This window comes from Fundulus heteroclitus, chromosome 17 (genome assembly GCF_011125445.2).
Source record: "Fundulus heteroclitus isolate FHET01 chromosome 17, MU-UCD_Fhet_4.1, whole genome shotgun sequence".
NCBI classification, from domain to species: Eukaryota; Metazoa; Chordata; class Actinopteri; order Cyprinodontiformes; family Fundulidae; genus Fundulus; species Fundulus heteroclitus.
The window spans coordinates 6,507,802-6,527,034 of record NC_046377.1 but is presented as its reverse complement, the minus strand read 5'-3'; the positions used below and the strand labels follow the sequence as shown (position 1 = coordinate 6,527,034).

Genomic DNA, 19,233 nt, shown 5'->3' with positions numbered 1-19,233 from the left:
TGGTAACTCTGGAGGAGCTGATGAGATCTTTTGAAAGGACATATGTGCACGCGATAAATCAGCCGTGTATGGATGAATGAGAAAGACAGAGGCCATTGTTGAAAGAAACAACGTAGTGATATCTGTGTAGAGGCATGTGGGGCAGAGACCGTGCTCTGCTCAGATGAGAGGGCAAAATTGAACTTGCTGGTAATCATGTAAAATCCTACACTGGATACCACCATGAACATACCATCCCAACCATGTATGGTGAAGGCAGCATCATCCTGTGTGGGTGCCTTTAATCAGCAGGGTCGAGGCTTGTCGGAGCTGTTGATGAATGTGCACAATTACCAGTACAGCTGTAATAAGAGTAATTTCCATGAGATTCTCGTGTGTTGCGTTCAAGTCCCTGCGTTCAAATTGGGAAAATGAAATATGACGGCATTTAGCAGATTATCTTTGAAATATACTGCACGAAATATAAAAACGTTACAGTCAACATTTTAACTTAGTATTCTAATGCAACAAAGCGCACTTTTCACGTGAACTCTGGCTTGAAACGACAAAAAAAAAAAAAAAACGTGGGAATGCAGGAAATCGTCCCCGAGATGAAACGTTGTGACGGCTCGCGGTCGTTGGTGTTACGCCCGCGTCGCCTGGGTGGGGCTTCAAAACCCGTTTTTCCTGCCCTGTTCGGAGTTCGGACTAACCCGTCGGTGTGGGTTTAACGTCCGACACACACAATGACTTGTTGGTTTAAAAGTCATATCCGTTTCTTCTGACCGCGGTCAAGTCAAAACAAAACACGTCACAGCTTTACTCCCAGCTGCGCTCCTCTCCTCTCCGAACCCCATGCATTGTGTTGCGGAGCTTTGTCTGTGTGTTGGCTAGCCTCGATTGACAACAACAACAAAAAAAAGGGTGCATTGATTGTGTGACAGATGGGGGGGCTCTTTTGTGTAAAATCCTCACCGATATGACCTCCGGCGTCACGCGTAGAGTTGCGCGTACGGGTGGGAGTTGTCTGCTGCTGCAGCATTGTTATGCTGGGGGGGATGTTCCATCCTGTAACGCTGATGTTTGCCTCTGCAGCCTTTTGAATGGCCTACAAAGGGAGGAACTGTGTCTTCTGCATAGGAATTAGCACAGATACCTCCCTGGGGCACCAAGCAGACCCCTTTCCGTTTTTTTAGGAGGTGAAAAGACCCAAGTGTCTCCCGCTGGATGAAAGCGTTGTGCAGGGAATGAGAAGCGCATCTCGGGCCGCTGCTTTGTAAGGCTGGCTAGCTAGCTAGCTACTAGCTATTACTGTTCGTTTCGCCGAGGTATGTGCTTTGGGTTTCTCCCCCCTTTTTACGCCTTCAATTGACGTGGAATCACACCGTGTACTCTACGCGGTTCACTTTAGCTCGACATTTGGCTCGAATTAACTAACATTGTCTCGAACGGCTTTTGTTTTGACGCCATTTGTTTATCTTCGGTGGGCGGTTAGCTCGGCTAGCTTGCTAGCTAGCTCGCGTTATTGTTAGCAACTTAGCAAATGCACATTGATTCCAGTTCGTGAGTGAAAGGTTATTGACTCTTTGTGCATTCATATTGCGAAAGCCAACCCTCGTTGAAGGTAAATGCCTCCAGCTGATTAAAAAAATGGGCTCCAGAGATGCTGTTTACAATAAGGCTAAACACAGAGCCACGAAGTGTTGTTGTTTAAATTGGTATTGGATCGTTTATTTAGCGCTATTATTCAGATTATAGGTTAGAAAGCACCATGGGAAGATAGTTTCCCTTCTCTTAGTTTGAAGTTAGCAGAGCTCCTTGGTGAATGGCAGGGTTCCTCCTCTGTGGGAAAAGTATGGAAGTTTATTTAAGTTCTTCCTTGCTCTGACTTAAGTTTGGAAAAAAGGAAATCGGTGCATAGGAAAAAAAAAAAGTTTGTCCAGTCATCATTCTCTATCCCATTTTCTAAAACTTGCATCTATCCGATATCCATCAGTTGATCTAATCTCTGTTGCATTCATTCATCCATCCATTCATTCATTCATTCGTTCATCTGCATTCCTTCAGTATTTAAATTTAACAGTTATAACATATGAAGATTAGATGCCGTAGAGGTATCTACCATAGTACCACAGTGAAGTTCCCTCATATAAAAAAAACCACCCTTGCTGAACAAGAATTTAGAGTTTGTAAAAGTGACACAAATGATGCTCTGGAACCCGGTTAGGTCTGCAGATATTAGATCGTCCTGCAGTGGTGACTTTATTGTTTCCCACCTGCCATCACTGTGCTTCCAACTCTTTCTGTGAGCTTTTGCACCGTAGGAAGTGTCAATTTTGAGAATGTCGCAGCGGCAGCGAGACTCCATCAAACCCTAAAACAACGAATACTGTTCCCTAGTCACTGATATCAACATCACACACAATGATTTGAACGTGATCATATCTTATCAAAATGCAACTTGGATTAAACACAAACTTAATCCTTCTTGTTTAGGTTTTAAATGGAGTTTGGAGCATATGTCCACCCTAAATTAGATGGCGATATTTTAATGTTTATTTGGGGTTCAACTAATTTAGCAATCGGATCATTCACTGGAGTCTGCATACTCTAGTCTAAAATATGTAATTTGCTGAAGGAACAACCCACTCAGAGCAGTAATTAAGGCAAGACTGTGCAAAAAACTGTTTTACATTTTAGATGAAAAGCCTTCTTTGGCTGTAAATATGCTCTGTAAAAACATAGTACACAGATTAAACAATTAGCAAAATAATAGTTGCAGTCTTAGTTATAGTTTACTGTTTTGCCAAGCAGGGATGGATAGATAGATATAGACCTCATTTATTAAATTGCCATGTTGTCATTAAATTGACTGTTTCTGACATTTACAGTGCATTTAAAATGTACAATAAATGTTTTTTAGTTCAATACATGTTTATTAAGGTATGTTAATGTATTAAGAGTAGCTGTTTTTTAGACTATCTGAAAAATAATTTATAGAATAATCCATTACTAAAATATTGATAGCTGCAGCCCCAGTTCATTTCTAAAAATGTGTTGCTGCTCTGATCCCTTTAAAGGGAGCTTTTGCACAGGACCTCATATCCACTGCTCTTAATTCAACATGCTTTTTAAAAAATATTTCAAAACCAGCTGAATAAAATTCTTGCGGGAGTGGGTGCCCTAGTGGTTAGATCATTGCACTTGTGTCCCGGGGGTTTTGGGTTCACCCCCTGCAGAGTGCCATTCTGAGCAAGTACCTGCCGTACCTGAGCAAGACCCTTAACCTGATTGCTCCCCATGCCTTTGCACAGTGGCAGCCCACTGCTCCCCAAGAGGATGGGTTTAATGCAGAGAACAAATTTCATTGGAATGTATGTAGCCATGGCAATAAATATGATTATTATTGAAATTTGTGGTTAAAATGGTACAAAATCAATGCATTTTTGTGGAATTTTACTGACTTTTTGCTGATATTATACTGACCCACACTGGTGGATGAAGTGGGAAGCAAAAGGCAAACGAATTTGTGGTTTAAGGTGTCTAGAAATAAAAAAAAAATCTGCTTAGTGTGGAGTGCTTTTGTAGTTGGCTCCCGTTTCCATAATACCCCTATATAAAATGTAGTGCAACCAACAGAATTTTGAAAATCATGCAAAGTTTTCCTTGCACTTCAGAATCAGTCCTTCTATTGAAATTCTTATGTGTGGAAAATGTGCAAAATACTTTAGTAACCTCTCATACCCCCAAAAATGACCTCCGCTCTATCCCTCCGCAGCATCACGGAGAGTCAGGATGAAGAAGAAAGCTCGGCAGCACCGGCCCGCGGTGCCGCAGAGGTCGCAGTCTCCGATCAAGCCCTCGCCGAACAAGCAGATCCTGACCTACGCGCAGGCGCAGCGCATGGTGGAGTTTGAGCTGGACGGCCGCATCCACCGGCTCAGCATATACGACAGCCTGGACGTGATCTCGGATGACGACTCCATCGTCCAGGAGATGATGGAGTGCACCAGCAACAAGGAGAACGCCGACAAACCCCAGCAGCAGGTCCGCCAGAGGTCGGCCCGGCTAAAAAGCAACCAGGAGAGGAGGAACGCGGCCCTGGGCGTCACCGGCAACGCGGAGGGAGGCGGGCATCACGCCGGCAGCCACGCTGCCCCGAAGCTTCCCGAGCCCAAGTTTCGAGTCGTTGAATATAACCTCCCCGCGGTTCCCAAGCGCCCGGCCGCGTTTTATAAATACGTAGAGAAGACCGAGGAGGAGCTGGACGAGGAAACGGAATACGACATGGACGAGGAAGATTACGCGTGGCTGGATCTGGTCAACGAAAAGCGCAAAAGCGAAGGGATGAGCCAGGTGTCTCACAACGTCTTCGAGTTCCTCGTCGACCGCTTCGAGAAGGAGCTGCACCTGGAGAGCCTGGACCAGGCGAGCGAGAGGCAGCCCGCCGCCGACGAGGACGCCGTCTGCTCTATCTGCGCGGCCGGCGAGTCTCACCAGAGCAACACCGTCCTGTTCTGCGACATGTGCGGCGTGTCCGTGCACCAGGAATGTTACGGCGTCCCCTACGTCCCCGAGGGCCAGTGGCACTGCAGGCACTGCCTGCAGTCGCCGACGCAGCCGGCCAGCTGCATCCTCTGTCCCAACAAGGGCGGAGCCGTGAAGAGGACGGACGACGAGCGCTGGGGCCACGTGGTGTGCGCCCTGTGGGTGCCGGAGGTCGGCTTCTCCAACGCCACCTTCATCGAACCCATCGACGGCGTGGGCCAGATTCCGCCGGCCCGCTGGAAGCTCACCTGCTACATCTGCAAGGAGAGGAGCGTGGGCGCGTGCATCCAGTGCCACAAGGCCAACTGCTACACGGCGTTCCACGTCACCTGCGCCCAGAAGGCCGGCCTGTTCATGAAGATGGAGCCCATCAACGAGGTGACGGACACGGGCGAGCCCATCCTGTCGGTGAAGAAGACCGCCTACTGCGGCGCTCACACGCCCAACGGGTGCGTTAGGAGGCCTCTGTGCATCTACGAGGACGGCAAAAGAAAAAACGGCCTCTGTAAGCGAGCGGGTGAAGGGAGGGGAGACGACAAAGAGCGCTGCAAGCGAAAGCAGAAAAAGAAGAGCAGGAGCAGGAGGCCTGAACCCGACGGAGCTGAAAGCGAGGCTGCAGCTCCTGCTACCGTGCCCAGTTTTCCTGCTCACAGGTATATGGAACTGGAATGTGGATGATTTGGAAAGCATCTTAACCCTTTTTATGTGTTTATTTAGTTTTTCCGAGGTTTCCATGAAGACACGGATAGTCTGGAAAAGTTTGGTGTTTGAGTTTTAGTATTTTCCCTGACTGGGTGAATCTAGAAAAATGGGATGAGAGAATGGAAAAAAAATTTAGTTTTCACACTTTATTCCCATTCCTACTGTCAAAGGTTGCATCCTTCATTCCTTTTTGTATTTCAGATCCTCCCTCTGTTATGTCCTACCTTATTTCCTACTTTCTTCCTTGTCCTTTCTTCCTCGCGCCCTTCATTTTCTTCTTCCCTTTCTTTATTTTGCCCTTTTTCCTCCCTCCTCTTATTTCTTCCAGCCTTCCTTCCTTGTGCTATACCCACATTCCTTTTCCTTTCTTTCTGCCCTCCTTTGATGTTTTTTTCTTCTTTCCTTCCATTTTTGTCCTTCCCTGTTGGCCTATTTCAGTCCTTCCCACCCTTGTGTCCATCTATTTTTCCTCCTTTGTTTCCTTCCTCGCTTAAAATGAATGTGAAAGACTGAAGTTTACAGAAAAGCGAGGAATTTAAAAGTATGTCATTTCTTGTGTAAAAATGTCAAGGGAAGACAAAGAAGCCTATTTCTGAGTCCTTTCACATAGTAAGTTACATTTACTGTATCTCACTGGTTCTAATTTCCTTTTGCCTCGTCAAGGCTACAAACCATCCTGAACCAGGTGTCCATACAGAAGAAGAGAGCCTTTGTGGAACTGGTCCTAAATTACTGGACTCTGAAAAGGCGGTCCAGGAACGGGATGCCCCTGATCAGACGCCTTCAAACCTGCCTCCAGTCTCAGAAGAACGCTCAGCCGGTACGCGATCCCCAGCTTACTCACTTTGGGGTCACCTTTGCCACGGCGTTGAAATACACGGCGTACACTTTTGCCTTCTCACCTGTTTTCATATGTTTAAGCTTTGTAAAACGATTTGTGCGCTTTTTTTTGTTTGTTTTTCTCTCATATTTTGTGTTCACAGTCTTTGCTAAAGATGCACATGTGTGCACATGGTTTACAGGTAAAATTTCATATGCATGAATGCCCATGGATCTGAATTCCCTTTAAGATGACAACTTGTGTTTTTAAATACAGGAATCAGCTGCACAGGTTTAATTTTGTTTGTCCGTTTTCTTAAATCCACGTAGGATCAACGTAGATCTAGACCACTAATAATGTTTGGATAAATGTCCTTTAGCAAGTTGCATGGTGCCTTTAGTAGACATCGACATGTTTCTGCCCAGTTTCTTGAGTTCATTTAAATGTCCTGCTACATGCTCAGCTTTTAAAAAAAAAATCAATAGGGTTAAGGTCAAGGTTTATTATAGACCATCGCATTCTAGATTGGTTTATTCTAAAAAATATCCCGTTTTGATTGGCTCACTTTGGAACACCCAGTCCTGCGTTTCTGCCATTTGACCCAAACCGTTAACCTCAGGTTGAAGACATCTGCTTAGGGTAATCAGACACAACCAAGAAACATTTAAGGCTTGAGCCTAAACTGCCCATCATTTGTTTTACGTTTCCATGGACCGAGGAAGCACCTGTTTCAGCATCAACACCTTTAAGCTTAACTGACGTGAGCAGCTACCATCATGGTGGGATGAGACCTATATGGAGCCGCATGCCTACAGTAATAAGGCTGGTAGTGGTGCATTGCTCAGAGTGAGTAGACCAATGAATATGGTAGATAAATTCCTAATTCTTCCTAAACCAAGCTCTGAATCGGTAACTAGATGCTGATGAGCTTTGATTGTGAAATCGATAACTTTACAAGATGCTCCACATTCCTCGTTTTAACGCAGGGGGTTGGCTGCACTTTTTGTTGGAAAACTTCTTATGAATTTAAGGCTTCATTCTCATAATTTTATGACTTTTATTTAACATTAAGACTTTATTTTTGTCATTTCCAAAAAAGAAAAAAAAACCTACCTGACAAAACGGAGTCGCCAATCTCTGACTCTGTAATTTGGGGTTGGGGGGGTCGCTGGCTGGAAAGTTTGCAAACCCCCGGCTTCAGATGGTTCAAAGTTGGACTCCCTGTCGTTCCAGTGAACAAACCACAAACAGGGAGGAGCAACTCCCAGTGCTGGATATTTATATATATTTAAACCCGGATGTATAATTTAGTTTGAATTTGAGGACATCCACAACCAAACCACATGTGCACCCAGTTCTTGTTTTTATAGCTTACATGAATTAGATGATGAGCGCATGTTAACTCTTAATCGGAGCCGTAGGACTCTGGATCACTGTGTTTCTACATGGACAGTAAAAAACACTTTTATTCTGCTCATATTTGTTTGTGCATTTGTTGACTTTCTTTATCTTTTTGTCCTCAGAGGCAGAACGAGGAGGAGAGCAGAGCGCTGAAGGAACAGCTGAAGGAATGGCACCGCCTCCGACACGACCTGGAGAGAGCGCGACTGCTGCTGGAGCTGATCCGCAAAAGGGAGAAGCTAAAGAGGGAAGAGGTAGGAGACCCATTGATAAACGGGGGTGCATTCTTGACTGCCTTGCTATCAACTACCTACTCATATTTGGGTTTTTGTCCTAGATTAAACTACATGAGAGCATTCTAGAGATGCAGCTAACGCCGTTCAGCATTTTGCTCCGAGCTCTCTTGGACCAGCTGCAGGCAAAAGACCAGGCGAAGATCTTCACCCAGCCTGTGGATGTCAATGAGGTGATCTACCAGAGACACTTGAACGTGTTCTGCTGTGTTTTTTTTTTTTTTTAGGGTTTCTGCTCAGTCTGGAAGAGTCTGCGTTGGGATTAATGCACTTTCCAAGTTTGGATCATTGGAGAAGAGAAAATTATTGTTCAGATTTTTGTAAATCCAACTGTATGAGTCCATCCATACACCTTCCTACCATTCTTTTATCCGAGAGTTTGTCCATCCATCCTGCTGTCTGTCCCCTTGTCCGTCTATCCACCCATATCTTCATCCTGTCTGGGTTTTTTCAGGTTCCACCTTTTAAAGTGGGACTGCTGTAAATATATTTGCCTGAAATTCCTTGTTTGCATTTGTATCTTTAAAGCTGGACAGTAAATGGATTTCTGACTTCAAAAAGTTGCATTTTGACTTGAAAGCGCCGCATTGCTTCGTTGTTCTGTAAATTACTCCAACCAATCTTGAGGAAAAACTTAAGCATCCGTGTAACCATTTTACTGTGGCTGTGTAACTATTTTTCACATTCTTCCATTAAAAGGGAAACCGTCTCTGTTACTCTTGTTCTCTGTTGAGCATTTCTACGATGAAAACGTACCGAAACAGACAAATTCCACATTGCTCCTTAAATGTCACGTATGCCACGTTTTAACCGACAACTTTAAGTCATTGTAAAAAGGTTTTCACGCATTAAACTGCGACGCAGCCACTCGCCGCCTAATAAAGATTCAAACTGCGCCACAGTAGTGGGATCAATTTTAGATTGTCTGTCAGGATTAGTGAAAGTAAATGAATTTCGTACAATCCTTCTTTTTCTTTCTTTTTTTTATTGTCTTTGACTTGACTTCCACCTTAAAGTTTGTGGAAGCCCACAGCGTGCAGCCGGCAGCCAGCTGCCGGTTTCAGTCTCGCTCTGATCTCTGTGACCCGGGCGGTAAGGCGTGTGTTGACGAGCTTCCACGTTGTGGTTTCCTGCACAGTGCAATCTGACACCTGAGAGTCTGACTCACACTGAGCCCGGCTAGCTCAGTCGGTAGAGCATGAGACTCTTAATCTCAGGGTCGTGGGTTCGAGCCCCACGTTGGGCGCTGCTTTTAACCCAAACCGAGAAAATCTTTTAAAGCTCTTTAAAACGTGTTTCCCTTTTCTAACGTCAAATCGTCGGGTTGCCTCCCCCCCCCCCCGCAGGTGCCGGACTACCTCGACCACATCAAGCGCCCGATGGACTTCTCCACCATGCGGCAGCGCGTCGACGCCCAGGCCTACACCAACCTGGACCAGTTTGAGGCCGACTTCAACCTGATCGTCGACAACTGCATGAAGTACAACTCGAAGGACACCTACTTCTACCGGGCCGCCGTCCGCCTCCGGGACCACGGCGGGGTCCTGCTCAGGAAGGCTCGGCGGGACGTGGAGAAGATCGGCTTCGACTCGGAGAGCGGCGTGCATTTGTCGGAGGCCCCCGAAGCCAAAGCGCCGCCGTCGTTCTCTTGGGAAGACGGTGAGCATGCGGTCGCTAAAACTCGCCTCTCGTGTGTAGTGCCGACAATCTAAAGCCCTCATCCGGTTTGAAAGGGTGAACAGTGACCACTAAAGCTCAGGAGTTGGTATTGGTAAAGATCAGGTACAGAAAGTAGGAATTTGATGAAAAATAGGAACACTGCAAAAACGGAACTAAAAATAAGTAAAATGTTCTTAAAATGAGTGCATTTGTCCTCGATTTGAGCATGTAAATAAACTTTTGCACTTAAAATCATCTTATTTCAAGTGCAGGATGTCTAATTATCTTATTTTAGGGGTCAAATTACTCATTCCATTGGCAAATAATCTTATTTACCTCCTCAAATCAAGGATAAATACACTAACTTTAAGAACATTTTACTTACTTTTACATCCGTTTTTGCAGTGAAGGATAGGAGGCAAACTGTATCAGATTAATTTCACAGAAAGGCTTTTTTTTAATGTTTCTCAAAGCTGTTTATCAGCCTTTTTAACGGAGCTCGTGTTTCATTGTCCCCCCCCTCAGTGGACCGTCTGCTGGTGCCGGCCAACCGAGAGCATCTGCCTCTGGACAAGCAGCTGCAGCTGCTCCTGGAGAAGTTCGACCTGACGTGCGCCATGAAGTCCAGTCCCTCGCGCAGCAAACGCCTGAAGCTGCTTAAGAAGACCATCAACGACGTGCGAAACGAAATAAGCCTGAAGAAGCTTCTGCCCTCTTACCATCACAGCTCCGCCTGCGCCTCGGCGCCAGCTTCGTCCCCTCCGGAGCTGGAGAAATCCTCAGAGGAGAGACTGAAGCCCAACGGGCATTTTCAAGACGACGAGGGTATGTATGCATTTGAAGTCCGTTTTTGTTTATTAGAGACAAACATGGACGCTTTTTACAATATTAAGAAACATTCAGGGTGAGTGGGACGACGGGGTTCTTATTCCTGCCTGTTCTTGACAGGCTGAGGTTGTTATTGATATGTGACAGCTTTATTGATTAGATTCCACAGTGATGGATGTCTCTTTAAAGCACCTAAAGTCACTCAGAAGGAGAAATCTGTCCGTGTGGGGGCTGAAGGTGTGGCTGAAGGACTGTACTTTTGGAGGGGGAAGTAGGTTATTAATGCACATGCATAACGAGCTTTGCCCAAGACAACGGAAACCATAACTGTTTTTAATCATGGAGGATAGCAGCAGAAAGAACTACCTGAACTTCTGCCGTTTTTCGCAGCTGGCCGCTGTTTCCCTAGAAGAGGTGTGAGAGGTTGTCTTTTTTTTTTTTTTTTTTTTTTTTTTGTTTGTTGGTAACCGGAACTGGATCAGGACCGTAACCCGCGCCATAGTCAGTGTGAGCGGCGGGTAAATGCTGCAGATGTTTCAGGATGGAGCGTACCTGCGTCAAGCATAAAGCAGCCTTAAGTCAGACTGGATGGCATCCATGAATCTTTCATGACTTGCAGCTAGGGCTGGACGATATAGGGGGAAAAAAAGCACATTGATAAAATATAAATCATATTGATCAATATCGATAATTATCAACAAATTCAAAACATATATTTTAAGTGCAGCCCTGGCCATTTTATGCTGTTGCTTTAGCGACCTATCTTTAGATACAGAACACATGAACACTCAATTCAAACTCAACCATTTATTCAACCAGCTTTTTACCAAAACTGCAAGCTTTTTAAAAAATATGACAAAGAACGCGTGCTCGCTGAATTCTTTGAAGGGGGCGGAGCTTTCCTGAGTCTGCGTTTATGATTGGTTGGGAGCATGTAATATTAACCTACATGGTGGGCTAGAATGCAAAAGGAAGGAAGACTGTTATTCTATTGAACGTTTTTTTTCTATCATCGATATACGCCTATCTATCGATATATTTTGTTATTGAATTATGGTCCGGCCCTACTTGCAGCAGATTCTGTTAGGTGTTTGCCTGGGCCATTGTGATGCATCAACATGCTCCGATCTAAACCGCTCCACGATAGTCCTTGTTTCCTTGTTGCATCATCAGGGTCGCTGACCAGCAGGTACAAAGCCCTTTGCCGCCTCTAACGGGTTCATTTTCTTAGATTGCCCTCTGTTTGGGGTCATATACAGTGGTGTTGTTTTTTTTCACCAATGTTCTCTGAATAAACCTCCACAGAACGGCTGTATTTATAGTGAGCTTGAGTCCCACACAGGAGAACCCTGTTGACTAATTAGACTCTTGAAGAAGGTTGACTGGACCGGGTTTTATTTAGGGGTATCAGAGCAAAGTGGACTGAATACAAATAAATGGCGCACTTTGTTAGGATTTTTCCTTTTATAAAAAGAATAAAACTGTCTATACCTTTTTATACACACTTAACAATTATGCTCCACATTTCCTGGGTCTCTCACATCATATCTCAATAAAATATATTAACGTTTGTGGCTGTAACCAGATAAATGTGAATGTTTTGGAATGAGCTAAATGTTCCTACAGGTTTTATAGATCAGACCCTGCCCTTGAGCTAGCTCCGCAAAGTATTAGTCACATCGTGGTTTATAACGTAGAATTAGACTTAGCACTTTACTCAGGCCTCCCAGAAATCAAAATATAGGAATTTTTAGCATAATCCTTCAGGAAGCTGTCCTTAAAAACGGAGCAGACTTTGTTGTACGTTCGAGAGTACAGTGATAAATGTGTATTTTGTTCAGCAGGCGGTAAAAAAATAAATAAATAAAGACGGAAAAGGGGGAAATATATTACAGGAGAGCAGTTGTGCAAAAAAACCATACGCTTTCATTTGTATTCATAAAAAGCCGTCGGCAGATTTTGAAAAAACGCTGCGGCTGTGATAAAAACCAAAGCCGGTGGCTTTGATCTGCATGTTGTAAGGGGTGGCTTCCCTTTTAAAGCCGAGTTGTTCAAAGGCTCACTGATAAACAACACCTTCTGTGAAGTCGTTCTTCCAAATCAGTGAGCCGCACAGAAATCAGAGTTTTCATTTTTTGTTTTGTTTTTTAAAGCCAACGGTGGTGCTGAAGCTGCAGGAGCAGAGAAAAAGTGACTGGTGACATGAAAACTCCCTCTTCCTTATTTTTCTGAAACTGATCTTTTACTCTCTGTGTGTGTGTTCCTTTTTTTTATTCTGGCACAAACTGACTTTCATCAGGATCCCTTTGCTGTCGAGAGGAATCTTGGAATTTGATAGTTTACTGATGGGTTAAAGGCACATTTAATGTTTCATGTCATCTTGCACTAATGGTACCCAGGAAGGAAAAGCCGGTCAGAGCTGATTTTTAAAACTCAAACGGATGGAGATTAAGTAAAGCTGGATGTAGGATCCAGATAATAACGCTAAACTGTGCTTTCATAATGTTCCCTTCCTCAGGAGACAAGTCTCTTCCTCCTAAACTGGAGCCGCCGGACGCCATACCCCCCCTCCTCCGCTCGGACACGGACTCCGAACCCCCCACCCTCAAGCCCATCGACGACGGCCCGGAGCGCGAGGACAAGATCCGCAGCAAGCGCCTGAAGCCGGACGGCGAGGCGGCGGACCCGCTCCCCCCGGCCCCCCGCCTCAACGGCCACTCCCTCCAGAGCGCCCTGCTGGACGGCGGCGTGAGCGTGCTGGCCGCGTCCGCCCTCGCAGAGCCCGCGGGCGCCGCCGGCCCCCAGGCGGCCGTCGTCTTTCGCAAGTCGAAGGCCGCCGAAGACGAGGAGTGCAACGGGGACGACGACGGCGGCGGTCGAGCCAGCGAGCAGGAGGAAGAGGAGGAAGAGGAGAGCAGAGACCAGCTGGTGTCCAAGTCGTTCCTGTCTGTGGTCATACCGCGGCTGGAGACGCTGCTTCACGGCAAGAAGAGGAAGCGCGGCGACGGCAGGGGCAAGGAGGTGGAAGGAGAGGAGGCCGAGCACAAAGAGGAGGAAGCGGCTCCTGGGAAAAGACTCGACACCGGTAACGCGTGCAGAAAACGCTTTATGTTTATCGGTTGAGGAATTCAGGAAGGAATCAGCAGAATCAAGTATCCAGCTTTTGGAGATTGCCTTTGAAATCTCGCCTTGGTTCCTCCCAGGCCGGTCGAGAGGTTTTCTGGAGATGGACGGGGAGAAGGAGCTAGAAAGACCGCGGCGGACCAGCAGGCCAGTGGAGCCACGGAGGCGCTGTGCCTCAGAGTCCTCCATATCTTCATGCAGCAGTCTGCAGGCAAACGCCAGGTAATCCGAGCCGGTGCTGGTGAAACTAACAGCTCTGAGCCCTTTGTGTTCAGTTACCGTTGCTGGTCCAATGGCTCCGTCCATCTGAGCTAAGGACTTCGAAGCAATCAACTGGTTCCCTTTATATAGGAAGATTTTGACCAATCTGTATAATATGCTTGAATTTGACTTTGTAAAGTGCCTCAAGATGACATGTTTCATGAATTGGCGCTATATAAATAAAATTGAATTGAATTGAATTAATATGTTTGTTCTGCTCACAGCACCATCCTCAGCCTTCCCAAATGCGGCAAGGGGAAACCAGCTTTGGTCCGAAGAAACACGGTGGATGACAAGAGCGAGCTCATCGCCTGCATTGAGTCGGGGAACTTTGCAAAAGCTGCACGGATTGCTGCAGGTAAATACCTCATTGAAAGGTTTATGAATCCTATCTTTATGCGTGCTTGCTTTCTTTCCCCCTCATAAGCCGAGATAAATGATCATTAGGTTATGATGAAATTATGATGATGTTATTCCATCTGAGATGTTTCATCAGCTTGTCTCAAATCATGTGTTGGTCATAAAAAGCAGATTAATCACCTTTTATTGATTGCCTGGAACTTTTCCACAGGGTATTTTTTTTGTCACGTTACAACCACCAACAAGCACAAACTGCGGGATATTATTTGGCTTGAAAAATGTTTAGGATTTTTGTCAAGTGGTTTTAAAAATGTCTTTTATAAAACTTTTTTTTCTTTTTTCTAAGAATAGTGTGCATTTCTATCCTGCTGGACCTTTTGGCCGGTGTTCTTTGCAGAAAGACAGGTCATTTGGACCGGATGGAGAGCATCCGTAATCATCACTTTTTAGGACTTGCTTTAGCTCTGGGCTTTGACTAGGCCATCCTTATACACAAATGTGCTTTGATCTAACCCAGTTCATTGTAGTCCTCGCTGGAGTCATTGTCTTGTACGCTTTTCTTTGCACTTCAAAACCATCCAGTACTGTTGGTGTGTTTTTCTTTTGTTAGATGTTGAACTAATAAGAGCGTTTTTATGAGCGGACAACCAAGGAAACACTTTTAGATCATTTGGTCTATTGTGTAAAATCCTGATACAAATACACAGTTTGTCATTTAATGTGACAATAGCTAGAAAAGTTCATGGGGAAGAAATAGTTTTGTAAGGGAGTGTATCAGGTGCATAATGGACCAAATACATGTGCAGCATCCCTAATAACTGCAGATGTCACTAAATTATCTTAGTGTTTAATACAATTCTGGGCACTTAATGCGATAAAACCTGCAGACATCTGGTTTTAATTCATGCATAAAAAGCAAGGCTGGAAATGAACCTGAGCTCCAGGCCAGGGGCTCTCCAGTTTTGGCAGTGGCCGGCAAATTATTATTTTCCGCCTGCCGCCGTGGCAGGAACCCAGTCTGCATCTGGATGCTTCGGCCTCATCTCAAACTCATTTTTGGCTAATTAAGCGCTGAAAGTCCTGGCAAATTTAAGGATTTGCCCCTCTCCGCACCCCTCTCGAGCGACTCTCCCATCCTGATTAATTTTGCGCCGCGCCACCAACAGCTCAGCGTTGAGAAAAGTGATGTTGAGTTTAACTTGTCTGGTGTCGTTCCCGCTTCCCCATAGAGGTTGGCAACAGCAACATTTGGATGCCTGCTAGTGCTGCAACAGTTGCGCTGGAACCCCTAAAGCTAGTCTGGGCCAAATGTAGTGGATACCCTTCCTACCCTGCTTTGGTGAGTGTGCGATGCAGAAACTGATCATTTTCTTCTTTATTTAACTTTATTTAAATGTCACTTTGTTCAGGACTTACTGAAGCCATATTGTAAATATCCTTCCTCCTGAGGCTGGAGAAATTCACTGGCAGTGACTGTGTTCTGTTTGTCCACTAGATGGCACTGCAGATCAACTATTTAATGTTTGCCTTAAAAGACAGCTATAGAATCCCTCTGCCTGTGTGCATAGGATTGTTTGCGTTAACAGTTTTGACTGTGACCTCATCCGAACACAAGAACCCAACCCGCCGCGTCTCTCTCTCTCCCCCCTCCCTGCTGTGAGCAGATCATAGACCCCCACATGCCACGCGTCGGCTGCCAGCACAACGGGGTGTCCATCCCCATCCCCCCCATGGACGTGCTCCGAATCGGAGAGCAGATGCAGTACAAGGCCGAGGAGAAGCTCCACCTCGTCCTCTTCTTCGACAACAAGCGCAGCTGGTGAGTGCCGCTGTTCGTCTGAGTGATTTAGGCTGACACGGGCCTCTACAAGGGTAAACCTGTCAACCTCCCCGTCAGCTGATCATTATTCTCCTCTGGCTGCGGAGCATCAGTTGTCAGGAGAGAACGAATGGCTTCGCCTCGAGAGGCACTTGATATTTTCACCTCGGCTCCCATTAAAATATTGTGAAAGGGTGCCAAGCGATTTCATACATACAGCACGCTCCACAATTACTGGCAGCCCTGGTGGAGGTGCATAAAAGGCCTTCGAATAAATCCGCCTTCCGTTGCAGCGGCTTTAATCTCTTGCTGAAAAATTGAAATAAATATCACCTTTTTTAATTTGAGTAAATTTGTTGAATGAAAGGAAATAAATTGCACATTCAATCGCTACTTTTTAAAATCTCCTTTTGCCAGTAGGACAGGTTTAAGTCTCCTTCTAAAACATGTTGCCATATCTTTTTAGATCAACCTCCTCTCTTATATCCTCTTCCCGTCAGCTTACCGTTGCTCTGTGATTTAGGTCCGGGAAGCAGATCTGTGTTGGTTTGGGAGTTATGTTTTAGATCATTATCCTGTGGGCAAAAACTCAGCAATGACCCACGCTCTGTTGTGGAGTGTTTGTTGGAAAATACAAGAATCTCATCTGACCAAAGGACATAGTTCCAGGTGAATGCCTTGTACAGTTTATCTATCTACCTCCAAATGTGTACACTTGTGAGGGTCAGAGGAAAATAGATTTTTCTGGCATGCCTCCCAAACAACCTGTTGGGATGTACAGGGTTCTCGGCAACGCATTTCAGGTGCAAAAAGCAAAATTTCACCACTAGGTTGTGCTGTTGAGCGCTGTGTAGACCAAAACAAGATGTGCTACTACTTTACTTCCATTCCAGCTGCAACCTGTACCCCCGCCCTTTCACCCGGCTTATTGCTCCTTTAAATAGCATGTTCTCCTGTTTTTCCCATTTTTAACAGTGGTTTAGAGCAGTGGTATCACAAAAGGCTTCTTTCTTTAAATACCTTGTTAAAAAGGAACTTTTTAACTTGAAACAAAATTCTGTTGTGTCTTGTAATTAATGCGTCACCCGCCACGTCGCGGAGCCGTTTACCTCACCTGCGGGCGGACACCAATGCTGACTGCTTTTTTGTAGTAAATTCTATAAGTGACAACACAGAGAACACGGCCTAAACCAAGTCCTCCAAAAGATAGGGAGCACGTCGCTTTCACAAAACCAAAAAATAAGTAACGTGAGACGTGGCATGGCACGAGAGCGCCACAGTGATGAAACAGGAGCTGAGACAACATTGAGTCATTGATGGGCGCAATGGGAGTTGAACAGCAGGGTAAATCGTTACAATACCCAACATTTGTTTAATTTCAAAGTATGGAAAAGCCGACAGCGCTTGGCTCGTGGACTCTGAGAGGAGTGACGCCTGAATGTCAGTCTGCCTGATAGCTCGTCTAATGTGGCTGTTAGCTGGTTAATGATAGGAGCTCGTTTACATGCACAACGTTCCCTGATCGGATGGAAATGTGTTCGGATTAAAAGGAAAGACAGTATTCTTAATGCACAGTTTGCATTTTATTCTTCTTCATGGTGGGGGGAAAAAAAAAATGTAGAGGTGTTTTGGACCTGACTGTTGTGAGCGCACAGAACGAACCCGCAGCAGGTTCTGAGATGGTTGAGAACTCCTTCTGTTGCTGTTGAGGAAGTGGGAGGAAATGATGATCATCCAAAATGTTCTCTGCTGCACAACGCTGCAGCCCCATCCTCCACATGCAGGCGCTGTGAGTTCATGAGTTAATCGGAGCAAGATGGACGCTGATCGGGTTATGGATCATAAACCAGCCCTCTCAATCGGAATACAATTTCATTCTGATAATTTGTTGATTAAGCGTTAAGTTTTTTATTTGAGTGGAAGTGCTGTATGGGAGAGAGAAGCAGGTATCTAAACGAACTTTTCTAGTTTTTATTGTTATGTAACCGTAATTCAATTTTGGTGAGACACTCAGAATGATAAGAGGTAGACCCAAATTAAAATACTTATAGAAAAATGTAGCATGAAGCATTTACATAAAATGCAGCTTGTGCTGAAACAATCTATGAAATGGGCTGCTGGTTTATTTGATTGTCAGAAATTGTGTTTTTGCTCTGGTTGCATTGTTCTGTCCAGTTATTTCCCTAGATGCTCTAGTTCAAGGGTGAGGTTCAACCAAAGTGCATTGATACCAGCTTTGCATCTTCACTTTTGTTGTGTTAGATCTCTGTTCATACAGACAACACTCACTATAAAATGATTGACTAACAATCTAGTCAACATAAACTTCTTTATTTGAAGCAAAATGATTTACTACCTAATATTATTGTAACAGAACACCTAAGTAGCAACTTGTTTTTTGTGCACTTATTTGCTCTGTCAGTCCAAATCTTCTACTTAGGAAAAAAGAATTGGAAATAAAACTGTTTATGTTCAATTCATTGATTTAATTAAAAAAATAATCAACCGATTCATTCAGCTTAATTTGCTGAATGCTTAATTTATATCCAGGAAACCTCAAATGCATAACATAAGCTAAAGCTTAGAAAATAACAAGGGTCTGGTGCTTTGTTCCTTTCCTAAAAAAAAAAAAAAGTATTATTTGGACAATAATGTAGAGTTAACATCAGCATTTAGCTGCTATTCTTCTGCTGTGATGCTGTTTTTTTTTTCTCTCTTCAGGCAATGGCTGCCTAGATCCAAGATGGTTCCTCTTGGAATAGACAAAACCATCGACAAGATCAAACTGATGGAAGGCCGCACGTCCAGCATCCGCAAGGCGGTCCAGATCGCCTTCAGCCGCGCCATGAACCACCTGAGCCTGGTGCAGGATGAGCAAGTCAGCGACCTCAGCGACGTAGACTGATAAGACCACTAACCAAAAAAAAGTTTCCTCAACACTCCTCATCCCCACCCTCATTCCCCTCCTTCTGTCTCTGCAGGAGAATCGGATGTTTACTGGGCACCTGCTGTAACAGGTGGTGTCAGAAATGAATGTGTCTGTATTTCCTCTCCCCCTTCAGGCTTGTGACTGTGCCAAGACAGCGAGGCAGAGGCTCCATTTTTTTTTTTTTTTTTTGGCCTCCTCCACCCTCAATCCAAACACATTTTTTGTCAGGAACAGCTGATTCGGTGTGTTTTGGGTCGCCTTACCAAATCCCGTTAATTTGAATAAACATTAATTGAGCTCATGCCACTCCCACATCTTTAAGTCTGTTCACTTTCTTTGTATTAAAAGTGTAAATGATCTGTACAGTTGCCTGACACTAACTTATTTTGTATTTGAACATACATACTGTTAATACTGTACAGTTTTTTTTTTTTTTTTTTTTTAGTATTTAGTAAGATCTGTTTTGCTTGAATGATCAAAAACAATGAAAAATTGGGGTTCAAATGTCATT

The 19,233-nt window shown here is 44.8% G+C and overlaps 1 protein-coding gene and 1 non-coding gene across 4 annotated transcripts in view; both read left to right on the top strand.

The window, feature by feature from the left end:
• The window catches only part of brd1a (bromodomain containing 1a), a 20,392-nt gene extending 1,159 nt beyond the window's left edge, over positions 1-19,233 (top strand). The window contains exons 1-13 of one of the 3 annotated variants that reach the window (XM_036148862.1): positions 665-1,307; positions 3,758-5,180; positions 5,893-6,049; positions 7,573-7,704; positions 7,788-7,916; positions 9,090-9,402; positions 9,928-10,227; positions 12,749-13,315; positions 13,434-13,575; positions 13,839-13,972; positions 15,204-15,313; positions 15,639-15,793; positions 18,515-19,233. In XM_036148862.1, the coding sequence (XP_036004755.1) occupies positions 3,775-5,180; positions 5,893-6,049; positions 7,573-7,704; positions 7,788-7,916; positions 9,090-9,402; positions 9,928-10,227; positions 12,749-13,315; positions 13,434-13,575; positions 13,839-13,972; positions 15,204-15,313; positions 15,639-15,793; positions 18,515-18,698 (3,729 nt within the window). In that variant the 5' untranslated portion in view covers positions 665-1,307; positions 3,758-3,774 and the 3' untranslated portion in view covers positions 18,699-19,233. Of the gene's footprint in view, positions 1-662; positions 1,308-3,757; positions 5,181-5,892; positions 6,050-7,572; positions 7,705-7,787; positions 7,917-9,089; positions 9,403-9,927; positions 10,228-12,748; positions 13,316-13,433; positions 13,576-13,838; positions 13,973-15,203; positions 15,314-15,638; positions 15,794-18,514 lie in introns of those variants that run through there. The other 2 variants (XM_036148863.1, XM_036148864.1) reach the window with 2 other exon arrangements.
• On the top strand, positions 8,917-8,989 carry trnak-cuu. Its single transcript has one exon. It is a non-coding gene; the product is annotated as a tRNA-Lys (tRNA).